At 34.0% G+C, this 14,393-nt stretch overlaps 3 protein-coding genes across 5 annotated transcripts in view; 1 reads left to right on the top strand and 2 right to left on the bottom strand.

The window, feature by feature from the left end:
* Positions 1-114: 114 nt before the first annotated feature.
* LOC140056285 (succinate dehydrogenase [ubiquinone] cytochrome b small subunit A, mitochondrial-like) overlaps positions 115-14,393 on the top strand; it is a 69,764-nt gene continuing 55,485 nt past the window's right edge. Inside the window, exon 1 of the mRNA XM_072101610.1 lies at positions 115-137. The gene's annotated coding sequence lies outside the window, so the exon portion shown is untranslated. The remainder of the gene's footprint in view (positions 138-14,393) is intronic.
* On the bottom strand, positions 925-3,404 carry LOC140056288 (cilia- and flagella-associated protein 90-like). The gene is made up of 3 exons (XM_072101612.1): positions 3,150-3,404; positions 2,695-2,811; positions 925-2,286 (listed from the first exon to the last, which is right to left on the bottom strand). Exons 1-3 carry the CDS (start codon positions 3,297-3,299, stop codon positions 2,122-2,124), a joined length of 432 nt encoding a protein of 143 aa, XP_071957713.1. The 5' UTR covers positions 3,300-3,404; the 3' UTR covers positions 925-2,121.
* The window catches only part of LOC140056280 (uncharacterized), a 31,735-nt gene continuing 21,443 nt past the window's right edge, over positions 4,102-14,393 (bottom strand). For 2 of the 3 annotated variants that reach the window (XM_072101599.1, XM_072101600.1), the window contains 13 exons: positions 14,183-14,350; positions 13,717-13,884; positions 12,895-13,230; positions 12,477-12,644; positions 12,003-12,254; positions 11,310-11,477; positions 8,100-8,351; positions 7,186-7,358; positions 6,657-6,731; positions 6,340-6,504; positions 5,774-6,002; positions 5,338-5,478; positions 4,102-5,069 (listed from right to left, as the gene is read on the bottom strand). In XM_072101599.1, the coding sequence (XP_071957700.1) occupies positions 4,860-5,069; positions 5,338-5,478; positions 5,774-6,002; positions 6,340-6,504; positions 6,657-6,731; positions 7,186-7,358; positions 8,100-8,351; positions 11,310-11,477; positions 12,003-12,254; positions 12,477-12,644; positions 12,895-13,230; positions 13,717-13,884; positions 14,183-14,350 (2,505 nt within the window). In that variant the 3' untranslated portion in view covers positions 4,102-4,859. Of the gene's footprint in view, positions 5,070-5,333; positions 5,479-5,773; positions 6,003-6,339; positions 6,505-6,656; positions 6,732-7,185; positions 7,359-8,099; positions 8,352-11,309; positions 11,478-12,002; positions 12,255-12,476; positions 12,645-12,894; positions 13,231-13,716; positions 13,885-14,182; positions 14,351-14,393 lie in introns of all 3 variants that reach the window. The other variant, XM_072101601.1, reaches the window with a different exon arrangement.

The following is a 14,393-nucleotide window of genomic DNA, read 5'->3' as shown; positions in this document are numbered from 1 at the left end:
TACTTACTCGAACGTTTCGATCTCTATCAGAGATCCTTCTCAACTGACTGCGGAGTGTTAATGCAGCTTGGTCATTCTTGGCATTAACACTCCGCAGTCAGTTGAGAAGGATCTCTGATAGAGATCGAAACGTTCGAGTAAGTACTCCGTTAACTTGTGCTTTTACAAAAACGAAATTTGTCATCTATACAAAATCGAAGCTAAATGAAATTCTTTCAAGATACAGTAGTTCATTTCACAGGAAAGTACCCCTTAATAGGAGTGTTCCCTGAACAAGGGTTGGCCTTGTGTTAAAACATATTGTTGCCCTTCATTGATTTTACAGAGAAATTTCCCCTTAATAGGGGTGTTCCTTGAATAAAGTCATTCCCAAGTAGGGGTGTCCCCCGAGTAGGGATCTTCCCCAAGTAGGGGTCTTCCCTTAATAGGGGTGTCCTAAATGAAAATTGTAATTGATTGATGGTTAACTAAACTAAGAGGAAGTTTCTGCACAATTTGCACTAATTGTTTTTGCTTTGGCTAAATAAAAACAATTTCATTTCATAAATTTAAAAATCTAGTTTAATGTTATTTTTCTCAAAGTTTCATTTTCTGTACAAATATGAATAGAATCAACTTTTTTAATTACAATAATTTGATTTCAATCATATACAACCCACATTTTGAGTTATGAGAAAAATGTACATTTTTAATGTTAAATAATATGAAAAATATTTTTGCATTGTTTTTACCAGGCTTGGTTGATTGGTATGGTTGCAGTACATATGTACCATAGTTATGAAAATTGTATAATTTAAATTTTGCTAGGAGATGGCTTATTGGTTATAGTACTGTATTAATATAACTAGAAGCATTCATTCAGCTAACAAAGATTTGTTTTTTAATGTAAATACTGTATATCTTTAATTAAAAATGGATGCTTGGCAAGTTTAAAACATGCGAGTAAATATTGTTCCAAATGTCGTAGGTCATGGGTCAAGGATATGCTGCGTAATTGTACAGAACGACCTTAAAGGTGGTGTAATTCAATTTGAAATTATTCTATGGTCCAACAAAAAACATCTTTTCTCCACTTTGTTGTAATAACAAAAACCATCGAACAATTGTAAATATTAAAAAATATTATCTTGAAATGATATCACACAACGTTATTGTTAAAAGTTATTTTAATTATTCTCTCTGCTTTTAATTTTTTTTCTAGTACAGTGATTGATTGAATCCATTAACAATACAGTAATCAAAACATGGCATTATTAGGATTTTGTTTATATATTAGCATGATATTTATCTTTAAATTAGGCCCACTGGGCTTCTTATTGAGCCTTCTGAAGATGCTATTGGTTACTTGTATCTGGCTAATTAAATATTATATATTACATGTAAAACTTGTTTATAAATAACAATATTGGTAATATTTGACAGATGCACAACTATGGCAAAACTATGTTTACAGAATTGTAACATTTCTTTTCACAATAAAAGTTACTAATTTAGACATACTCTACATAGACTGATCTGTTAAGATTGCCCCAAGTCTCTATTTAGTGTCTTTTTTTTATGTTAGTTAACATTTCGATTTTATACGTATGAAACGCCATATGTGCCAAAATATTCATCTTTTTACTAATATTTTGAAACGCCATCTGAACCTAAACTAGTAAAGATACTTAGTAAAGAAATAGTAATAATGACTTGACTATTCCTCATTGTTTTATGACGACATATGGAAATCTTCTGTATCTCAATGATGAGAGTGTGACCTACTGTACTGCATACTAGTAGTTCATAGACTTTACAGTGCATACTTTAGTACTAATTTAAATGCCATTTTTCAATTGTTTTTTTTCATTACAAATAATGCTGAGTTGACGGTTAAAATCCACCAACACAGAACTCCTGACTAAAAATATACAGAACCATAGTACTGTAACATATACTGTCTGGGTTTTTGTTTGTTCATCTAATCTCTCTTTGGCGCAAGGTAATTGGTCAGTAACCAAATTGATGTAGCAGTTTAGTAACAGTTGCGGCGGCATCAACTTGATGTTGAGGTGACTGACAACTACGCTCTTTCCTTTGCCACTGAAATGTTGTAAATTTAACAGCACTACATCTGATATTTTACATGCCTTCCATATCACCCTCTATATTCACGCCATTTCTTCGGTAGAACTCGGTTTTAACATGTCCAACTCTGACATGTGCTCTTCCTGGTGGGTCGTTGAAAAGTTCTAACTTGTGCCCATAAACTGAAGATGATAATGTTGGCACATCTTTTACCTGTTCCTAAAAAAAACAATAACAACTATTTTTAAAATTTGTTATTTCATACACATCCAACAGTGAGCACAAACTCACCAATTACAGGATGGTTAAACTATTTTATAATTTATAGTGCCTATAAACTAAGTAGTCTCATTTGAGGCTTAGGGAGTGAAGTTGAAAGAGACGTGAGTTACAACCCTGGCACCATGTCAGGATTGAACCCAGGACCTTGAGATTGGAAGGCAAGCACGTTAACCACCAAACTACTGCTCTACTATTATAATAATATAATATATAATATTATAACTATACAATTTTTATTTAATGAAGCCTGTCAGGTTTAATGAATTGATCAATAGGAATCGCATAGTCAGAAAACACCTTTTTGTAATTGTTAATGCAACTCTTTTAATCCGTTAATTTGCGTACCTCTTCGTTGACGTATAAACCTCTCAACTTGGCATGTTCCCGATCACATCGATGAAGTTTGTTGTTGTAGCCTTCTTTCCAGTTAAACAGTTGATCAAAAGTTGAATGTTCACCTTCCTAAGGAAAACAAATTTCTCATCAACATAAGTTTAGGTCTAACTCTACTAGTATTTTACATTTACTATAAATGTGTAAAACATACATAAATGTATTAAAATGTTGAAAAAGTGCTAGTCAATCAGATTCAAGGAAATATATTATTCACAAGATCAGATAAATAAATAATTATTATCAGATGTGTATGAAATAAATAATTATACAGCTAATGATAGGCCTATCTGCAGTTGGTCTACTGGCTGTTTTGGGTCAATGAAAATTAAATGTTGAACTGATAGCCTACATAACCTACATTAATATTATGGTGCTTGATTAAAGAATTAAGTCCCAATACTTACCAATTCCTGTGTACTGTTAAACACGGTGCGCTCAGCAGGCTGTTTGCGAACTGTTGGTACGTAACTAAAAGCCGATTTAGCCGCAAGTGGTTCACCTTTATCCATCAAACCTGGATATTCACCTAGTTTTTTAGTACGTTGTTTTTCCATTTTACTTTTTAGGCCTTGAGTTCTTATTATTTGAGTTTAGTTACGATCACTGCCTACCACCACCGCAATGAGTGATGAGCAGCTAACTTACACTGGCTTTTTGTTTCTATGGTAACAGTAATTATTAGATAAGTCGCCTTGTGGTTGGTGGATTAAAGAGGGCGGTAGACTTGTTCTGTGTAAAAGTTTTCGTTTCGACGACCGCGAGACAAACAATCCAGGTTAACATTTAAATCAACGAATAAAATACATTAATTATTTGAACCATGGACAAAATTGTCCCTGTTCGAAACTATACTTACTTGTATCCAAAATTAAGCAAATATTATGTATGTGCTACGCTTATTTACATTGCGTAACTAGCAACACTCTGTTTTCCAACTCTCCAGAAAAATTCAAATCTTAGATTTCAGAACAGACGACCTTATTTAGGCCATGGAGGTAAAATAGATTTAGGCTATTCCAAACAAAGAACAGCACATATGTATTATAAAGTTGTTTTTAGTTTGTTACATATAATATTTTTATTTTTTTAAAGATCTCTGATGTTGGTTAATTGTTTATATTAATAAAGTACTTCGAACATTGCTTTTTGGTATATTAAATAGGCTCTTATTCACCACCTCGATGATAATTAACCTCCCCTAGTAATAATGGGTTCTTCCACGTAATAGAGTTACGATTGGTTAATTGTATTCCCAGGGTAGCCTCAGCACGCGCGTAACGGAAGTAAGTCTGTACGCGCAGTAAGCTGCTCATCACATGAAGTGAATGGAAAAAAATAGACACATATTTTCGCTATAATTTATACAAAAAATGTTTTGAATTTTATACAAAAAAAATACATACAGATGTCTTAAAATTCAAAACATGAGCACAACTAATCTCATAAAGTATTCATTATTCTTACAAATATATACAAAAGAAAAAAATGAAAATATGTACATCAAATCATAACACTTTACTGGAAAGAAATATTCCATATTTAGAATAAAATAATATATTTAAGAAAGGCACTTATTCAAGACGACTTATAGTTCATATTGAAGGGAAACATTACTGTTATTACTATTTTCACTACTGCATAATAAAATAATTCAATTATTTGAATTATATTTTATATTTTAAAAATATAAATGTTGCATTTTTTTGGTGGACAATTCTGTTCTATTTAAATTTTAAGTACAAGAACATTTTATTGTTTTGCAGTTAAACTTTATTAACAAACATGTACTGCAAATATTAAAATCTATAAAATGTATATACAGTTTTCACAAATGTACATAATATTCCATTATGAAAGTTATACCAATTTTGGTTTTTATTAGCTTGGCATATGGAACTCCTCAACTGCCAAAAATAGCAATACATGTGGTATCACACAGTGTTATTATTTGCCCTGGTAGCTGCCCATATTTCTGTATGATGCATCAATGGAGTAAAAGTAGTTCGTCTGGGGTCATGCATATTGTACTTGAACCTGGCAAATTATGCAATTGCTGAATAAATATTATTATTATTATATCCAACCAACAAGGCATCTAAATTATAAATATTAGTTCAATCGTTGGTAATCCTCTTTGGTGACGGTGTCTGGGACGTGCGTTCAATGTGCGCTGACAGCTCACGCACCTTCCCACACCAATACTCGCTGCTTTGCTGAAGTTGAACTGACAACTCACCAACACGCTGTATCCAGTAGGCCTTAGCAAAGCGGTCGGGATCAGCTAAGGCTATTTCATCGGTTGTCATGCTCCAATTAAGGTCGGTCTGGTAAAAAATATAAAGTTTTGTTCAAATAATTATATCTTGTGATTGAGTTAATAAATAAGGTGCTTAACATAAGGTGCCGTTTATTATGATGAAAATTGTAGTGCAACAGTGGTTAAAAATATAAAATAAAACTTGGTAAATTGTACTAGTGATCTAGTACTAAGTTGGCTCCTTAAAAGAGGTTTGAGTGCATGAAGTGTACAGCGCATAAAGTGAAGTTTTTTTAACGGTAAAACAAAAACAACAGAGGCATGCACTGACCTACCCTTTCCTTGCTAGCGGACTTCTGTAAGCCTCGTTCTAAAGCCGACGCATACGCCGAGTCTGGCAGGATGGACGAGTCAAGCTGGCTTTCCCCATTCTGACGATAACTAGCCTCTTTTAGTTGGTATTTCATTGCATCAAGCTAGAAAAAAATGGACATGATGATTTCATATCACTAACATATTTGGACACATCAAACTAATTTGATAGTGTAGAAAAAGCCTAATGATGCATAAAATTCTACTATGTAAGTGAATACTTAGTATTTCACTAGTATATAATGCTGTCTGTTATCACATTGATATTATATATCTTCTGCTGTGTAATGGTATTTATTCAATCAGATACAACATTACACTAAGAAATTGAATTCACCAATCAAGCATATTAAACAAACTTTCTCAATCACATCTACATATACATTATTATCTCTCTACCTGTGCTTTGAGGCTAGCTAATGTTTGCTCCTTGCTTTCAAGTTGTAAGTGTAGGCTATTACGTCCAGCCCGCTCTCGCTCCAGTTCTGTACGCTGCCTTGAATTCTCCTTATTCAAAGTGTTCAATTGTTGATTTAACTGCTGGATGGAGTCTACATTTGCCTTCAGTCTGATGTGAAGATCTTCAATGGTGGCTAATTTGTTGGCTAGTTCATGTTCTTGATCATTTCTGTCAGACAAAAAAATGTTTTATTTGCCGTGTATTATTACTAATTTTAAAACTATACCAGTACAATTTCGTTCATTGATACACCATGTGTATGGACGTGTGCAATAGTAAAAATGTGTATAATAATAAACAAATGCTATCTCTTAAGCTCTGTCCACACTATCAAACTAGTTTGACAAAAGTGTGATGTGCCCAAATATGGTAGTGATATGACATCATATGATAGTGATATGCCCAAATATGGTAGTGATATGACATCATCATGTCCATATATGGGCACATCAAAATTTTGTTGTCATATAAAGTTCGATAGTGTAGACAGAGCTTCAGAACTTACTCATGTTCCTGCAGTCTGTTCTTAAGTTGGTGTAGCAAAGCCTGTTGATGTGCTGAGTGGTTTTGTAATGCTTTTAACCTTTCAGCTGAAATCTTCAATTCTTCATTCTCAACTTTTAATCTGTTAACCATTTGGTTGAGACTGTCCACTCTTTCAATTAATTGCCTGTAGAATGGGGGAGAAATATGAATAAAATTAAATAACTGTAGAAAAAAAAATTCATTTGGTTGTTTCTCATTTTCAAAGTTCAGATACTTTCTAATTTGGGGATATAATATATGTTTTATTGTATTGTACATGTATACAAGTAAACCTACTCTTTTTCACTGTTGAGGGCACGGATAGATTGATTCTGCTCTCTTATCTTGTTCCCCAATCTCTCATTCGCTTGCCTATAAAAGAATATAAATTCAACAATTGCTAAAAATTAACATTAAAGACATATTGTCCACTAAAAAAATTAGAAAAACAATTTTCTTATAATATGCCGTTTTAATGTCACATAATAGTTATTCACTTTCACCGAAAATTGGATCTAAAAAAAATTACCTGAAAAAATAATAGTAGTTTTTGGCTGAATATAACCGTTATATTTTATTATTTAGTGAAAACTCTATTTTTCAGGTTTTTTTTTCTATGAAAGTGATTAACTTTGTTGACACTACAAAATGGCCTATTAAAAGTCTGATTTTATTAAATCTTCATTTTTTATGTTTTTGGGGGACAAAACATCTTTAATTATAAGCCAGATAAAGTTATTTGAACAAAATGTAAACATTTCTATTTTTTAAATGAAAATGATAGCGATAATAATAATAAAAATGATGATACTAAATGATCACTTACTTTTGTTGTTGTACCCACGTGTTGATATTAGACACCACTAGCTCACTCTCCTGTTGCAGCTTATCACCACTTGTTCTCGACTCTTCCAACGAAGCTCTTAATTGGTCCCTCTCCTCTGTCGTCATTTGCAAATGATTTTGCATCGCCTCTAACGCTGTGCTGATTTTATTTGTCTGTATTAAAAAGGTACATTGCAATTAATACAACTGGGGAAAATAAAGTATGTTCTGATTGCTTATCACTTATTTGTTTTTTAAAAATATATTTAGGCAAATTGTAAAGAATAATCATATGTGAATTCATTCACTATCATTCATAAAGGTGGCAATCCTGTTCACAAGAAAAGGCACCGTACGTACATAAACAAAGTCTTTAAACAATTCTTTGTAGAGTGAGTTGTCATGAGAAAGTCCTGACATCTGATTGGATTGGAACCCAGGACCAAGGGACTGCTAGGCAAACATCAAGTTACAATTCCACTTTTGACAATGGTATAACTCGACTCTCCCAATACTGAACTCTCTGAAAACCAGAAACTCTCCCAATACCAGACTTTTCTCAGAGACCAAAATCTCCAAAATTTTTACCATTAAGAACACATTCCGAATACCTGGGCACATCACACACATGAGCACATCACATGACAAAATACCTAGGCACATTACAGGACCAAGGGACTGGTAGGTAAAGTATCAAGCTACAATTCCACTTTTGACAATGGTAGTACAGTCGACTCTCCCAATACCAGACTCTCTGAAAACCAGATACTGTCCCAACACCAGACTTTGCTCAGGGACCAAAATCCCCTATTTTTAACCATTAACAACACATTCCGAATACCAGACTTTCCAGAAAGCTAGACATATTTGGCCAGCCCAAAGGTGTCCGGTATTGGGAGAGTTGACTGTACATACCTCATCTGTTCTATGCCTTAATTTCTCAGCAGTAGATGCTAGTTCAACCTTTAGCACTACTATCTGTTCTTCCCTTGAAGCAAGCTCATGTAGGCTCTGTCTGTGCTTCTCTTCCGACAGTTCCAGCCTGTCTACTAGTTGTTGTAGCTTCGACTCGTGACGCTGTACCTCCGTCTCGCTTTCATGATTTAGTTCGTTGACCTTTTGAAGCTCTGTTCGCAGTTTCTTCATCTTGTCTTCATACATCTTCACCTAAAGATGGTTAAATACGTTTCTTTCTTAGAATTCAAATTCAGAAGCTAATCAAATATTCATAATTAGCTCCAACCACATGGTTTGAAATGGTTGAATTTCCAACGCTTCAATTTAGACAATCAATGCATGATTTTGATGACGATAATGCATTTTTTTGTTTTTAAATATTTAGGCAAATTGCCAAGGACTAGATGGCACGCTCGCTTCGCTCGCGTACCATCTAGGGGTGCTCACAGATGGTTCTCGAATACAGTAGAATCCACGGACGGGGACTTTTTTGGGACACTAAACAAAAACGGAAGTGTCCCCCTAATTGGGGTATTCAGAAATAGAGACAACAAAACCAATACTGGATTCCATAAAGGACAATTAATTTATGTGGATTAAAGAAATTAGGGAGAAATGGAAATGTATGTACGGGAATTGGGCGGCACGTGGTGGTGGTGATGGAACCGCAGTAATAAAGTTGATTGTATTTATATATTATAAGAACCAAACTAAATAAATAGACCTAGACATTCTGCGAAATGGAAATCGGAAATTCAAGCTCCTATTCAGTGAAAAATTAAACTGTAGTCTACCTAAATATTTAGGGCAAATCATCGGTTGTGGTGTTGAACTGGGTCGAATTTCTGTCATGAGTACTGATTTGTTGGCCTGTGATTTATGACGCCTAAGGGATCTATCTAGACTTATTTTTTAGAATAATGTACGTACCTGTCAGATACAATTGTCTTGTGTCGTATAATAAATAAGTACTGTAATAGTTACTGAAGTTACTATTACAATCTCGTCAATGAAAACACGAAAATGTATATGCACTTACTTATGAAAACGTATACAGTATTATACTCAGTTATTGAAACAGTAGGTTTAAAAAAGTTTCGTTTGTCTGTAAAATGATGTAATCAAGCTGTTTACATGAGTCTTAATTTATAAGCACATCAATAATAAAATAGTTTATCTATCCTGTAATTGGCGAGATTATGGTCGCTGTTGAATGAAATAAAGCCAATCGGTATCATATTTGTACAGAAACGTTTTCGCGGCCGAAGGGTGTAACCTAAATTCGTTGTATTATCGTCAAGAACTAACTGTAACTAAACTTACATAGAAAGTAGGGTATCATAAATTTGGCCTTAGCACTCGGGGGAGTGGCTAAGATGAAGTCCGTGGGACTACTAAATATAAATTGTAATGAACCTCGAGGGACATAAATAGGAATATTTCATGTTTCATTATCAATGTATAATAAATGGAAACTGTTTACCGATTCAAATAATAGAAATTGGTTTTTAACATTTTCCGAACCTATTGCAAGTTTATTCTCAAAGGGCCCATATATTTATCTACCGTATGTGTTAAACCAAGGGCTCATAAATTTACCTACAGTACTTGTGTTAAACCAAACTCTGGCAGACTGAGAGATTGGGATGTTCCATTCATCGCAAATCAATACATTTGTATAATCGTATATTAAATCTATCAAAATAGTATTTTTTAAAGAAAATCGGCCTGTCTTCAACATTATGATGGTGTACTCTAGCAATCTATCAAAATAGTATTTTTTAAAGAAAATCGGCCTGTCTTCAACATTATGATGGTGTACTCTAGCTGTTCAACCGTTTTTCAGCTATTAAAAACAATTATCGTAGGAGGAGATAGGAAAATGCGAAGCCTCCTCGCTATGTAACATTAGGGTTGAGGGATGGGAAAGCGGATAGGTACAAAGAGGAACAATTTTTAAATATATTCTTTATCCACTGAGTAACGAAATATTTTGTTCATGTTTTATAGGCCTATAAATAATATACCTCTAAATACAGTAGGCCTAAAACATTTGCGATTTAATACTTTGTTAAAACTGTCACTGTCATAATCGATTGAAATATTAAAGTACATGTCACGATACACCACTACGACGTTTATATTTTTGGTAATTATTAATTAATACAAACGTTGAGAAGGAACTGTCAGTATAAAGTTTATTTGTATATCTAACAGTAGAGCCTATCCACAGTCTCAGTAATAAAGTTTATTTGTATATATTTTTATATTACATCTAACAGTACGAACATTCACAGTAAGAAATGTTCGATTCAAATGAAAAATAGTTAATAGGTATTTACAGTATTGTCAAAGTATTGCAAGTTTATTCTCAAAGGGCCCATATATTTACCTACCGTATGTGTTAAACCAAGGGCTCATAAATTTACCTACAGTACTTGTGTTAAACCAAACTCTGGCAGACTGAGAGATTGGGATGTTCCATTCATCGCAAATCAATACATTTGTATAATCGTATATTAAATCTATCAAAATAGTATTTTTTAAAGAAAATCGGCCTGTCTTCAACATTATGATGGTGTACTCTAGCTGTTCAACCGGTTTTCAGCTATTAAAAACAATTATCGTAGGAGGAGATAGAAAAATGCGAAGCCTCCTCGCATTTTTTTGGCAGGTATTTTTCAAGATGGACATCCATTAGACAGTGTATACCACGATCGGAAAACACCCCTATTTGGGGCAAATCTTTGAACCTAAATTCGTTTTAATCGTCAATAACTAATTATCTAACTCAATTTAATTAGTAAACAGGGTTACATCAGGCGGTTAAAATCAGTACCGAAAGTACGAACCAACTTTACATACCATCGAGTGAAAATTCTAGAAGTAAGGCGCGATTTACCGAATTTTGCCCTTACGTAAATTTATATATAGATAACCATAAGCAAATTCATTCACTATTCGTTAAAAAAAATCTTCTTTACAAGACAAACATATACACAAGATGCTCTACATAAACAAAGTCTTATTAAAAGTCTTTGGGAGTGGAGTTATAAATTAGGAAGTCATTAGAAAAAATCTGATCACTGACAGGACTTGAACCCAGCCACAACACCACAAATGGGACAGAATCAGAACAACACATAAAACAAAAATGATTATACTAACTTGTTGACTAAGTATCTGATTCTGTTGGTCAGCTTTGTTAAGCTCAGCTTGGACCTTAGCTGCTACTGAAGCCCTATCACCTAGCTGGTGCATGGCTTCCTGTTGTTTGCCTTGAGTCTCTGCTAGCTGCCTGTGAACACTGTCCAGCTGCATTCGACACTCTTCTAGCTGAAAGTTAAATAAATCATTCATTTTTAATCAATAGGAATTTAAGGAAGGAATTAATTCAATCATAGAGGAAATAATTAATTTATTTATCTTCTCCATGGTTCAATTCAACTGAAATTATTATTTTACAGAAATTTAGTTGTGTATATAGTGCTGTATCAAATTTTGCCTTTATTGTACGATATATTTATTGTCATTTTAACAACGAGGTACAATGATATTTAGTTGGTTTAAATTTTGATTTACATACTATAAAATGAATTGAAAAAAGAAAGCTTGTAACCAATGAATCTAAAGAGATCTTATAAACTTGCTATTAAATACATGAATTATAAACAAATATTTGTCGGCAGCGTTTGAGGTTTTGATTCAGAGTGATCAGTCTACCAGTTTGGCTAAGCTTAAAGAATTTATTTAGAGGGTGATCAGGCTCCTGACAAATTTTAAATACAGATTTTAGGATGAAGTGAATATATTTCGTCAGTAACATTACAGAGACACAATGCATGATATATTTGTTAGTACCTGTCGGTTTGAATTCCTGATCACTTCCTCTTTCTCCTCAGCCTCTAACTGAAAATGATTAATCAACTCATCATACTTGGCTATCTCTGAGGTATGCTTCTGGGAGGCTGATTGCACAGAGTCTAGGCTCTTTCTAGCAACTCTTAACTGGTTATCTCTCTCTGCTAACTCCTGCTTTGTCAGTGTTAGCCTCTGGTGGGCAGAGTCTAACTCAGATTGTAGCTGACTCGTGAGTGTCTCCAACTCATTTAGCTAAAAATAAAATTTATGGACAAAAGAAAGTAATATTCTAGGAAATGGGCGTATAACTAAGAATGTAGCCTTTATGGATAAACGATTTGGTTTATAAAAAATAAGGCTAATAACCGAGGGTGAGCTTAAAGACCAATTCACACAGAAGAGCAGTAACTGTAAGCGGAAAATCGTGTGCTTGTCCCACGTAGATTAAAATATAGTTGTATGGATCAAACTAACCTTGTTCTTGTCTGCTTTATAGTACTGTTTATTTGTATTCATTTCTTGTTCAATTTCTGCTATTTGTTTTTTGGAGTTCTTCAACTGTAACGCTGCTTCTTGCCCCTGTAGCCTCTCATACTGTAACTCTTCTCGTGCACGTTCCATGTTTTGTCGTTCATTCTCAAGCTGCAACATATCACACACAAAATTGATTGATGACATCATCATGTCCATATATAGGCACACCACATTTGTTTTGTCACATACAGTTTGATAGTGTAGACAGAGCTTAAGATACTCAAAATCATAGGTATAATCACTGTCCGTTTTTATTGTACATTATGTAAATAAGGGGCAAATAGGACCTATCATCATGTACAACGTTTTTGGTGTTTGACTGCGAATAAATAATTTACAAGGTGTAAATGGAACAAACCTTGGATTGTATCATTCTATTTTGTTCCATTGCATCACGGTACTGGCCGTCCAAAGCACTTAAATCCTGCCGATTCTTCACCATCGCTTCTTTAGTTCCCTCAAGCTCAACCTGTGTTTCATTTAACTCTTTCTTCAACCGTTCCATCAACTGCTTTTGCTCATTCAACTTAGTTTCTTGATCCTCGACCTTCTTCTTGTTAGACATCAACTCGGTTTGTAGACGTTTGTTTGATTGTTCGTGACGGACAACCTGCGAGACATTACTACTTAATTGTTCTTGTGTCGTCTGCAGACTGTTCTCCATTAGCATAAGCTTCTCTTCATGGTGAGCAAGCTGTAATAAAAAAAAAAGGTTCCAATCAACTCTTCTGAAGCCAGACTCTTTAAAAACTGGAAAACTCCACAAAAGATAAAGGTCTCAAACTATTACATTGTGGTCGTCTGGACTAGAATCCACTAAAAAATGAATTAAACATGATGTAACTAGTTCCTGAAACTACTCTCTAAAACTGGAAACTCCCTGAAAGGTCGATCATAGTTTGTGGTTACCTGGACTAGAATCCGCTAAACATTTCTCTGCATTTAACTAGTTCTTAGAAAGCTTCTTACTATATAATTATCCTACTATTTAACTAATAATAGTCTTCTAAAAACAGACTGTGTTATCCTTATCTCTAAAGCTTTGTCTACATTATCAAACTAGTTTGACAAAAAATGTGTGATGTGCTCAAATATGGTAGTGATATGACATCATCATGTCCATATATGTTCACATTTTTTGTCACATAAAGTTTGATAGTGTAGACAGAGCTTAATATACCTCTTGTGCAGCATTTCTGTATTGATGTGATGCCTCTGATAAGTCTTCCTCCAACTGTTTCAATGACACCTCTACTGCTTCCTTCTCATTCTCCAATTGTCTTGCAATTGTTTGTAGTTCTCTAATCTCTATCTGAGCTGTTTGAATTCTGGCCTCTAGATGCTCAATCTGAAAACAGAGAGAATGTATTATTTCGCCAATAATTCCAATAGGTGACAAATAGTAACTTTATCAATATCTAAAAAATCCCAGTCAGAATCAGTGTTCGTATTCACCAATCACATTTAAGTGAGATAATTCCTTTAAATAGTAAGTGTTTCAGTTAATTTAAAGTATTTCCCTAAAGTGTGAATGGTGAATACGACCACAGAATCTCAACAACCTGCATCAATATTCTTTGGTACACAGATTGCAAACAATGAGATGAGTTGGGAGTGGGCAAAAGAGATATATATTAAAATAATACCTCATCCACTTTGGCAGCGGCTTGGCTTTTCATCTTCAGTATCTCCTGCTGCTTTCTTTGTAACTGTTCATCTTTGGCAGACAGCTCAGCTTTCATTAAGTCTTTTTGTTTCTGTAAATCACTCGTTTCTTCCTTCAATCTCTTTGCTTGTTCCTCTGATCGCATCAACTAAAATTAAACAAAATACATGCTTTTTCAAAGCTCTGTCTAC

Source organism: Antedon mediterranea, chromosome 8, assembly GCF_964355755.1.
Source record: "Antedon mediterranea chromosome 8, ecAntMedi1.1, whole genome shotgun sequence".
NCBI lineage: Eukaryota > Metazoa > Echinodermata > Crinoidea > Comatulida > Antedonidae > Antedon > Antedon mediterranea.
This window is presented reverse-complemented; position numbering and strand designations above follow the sequence as displayed.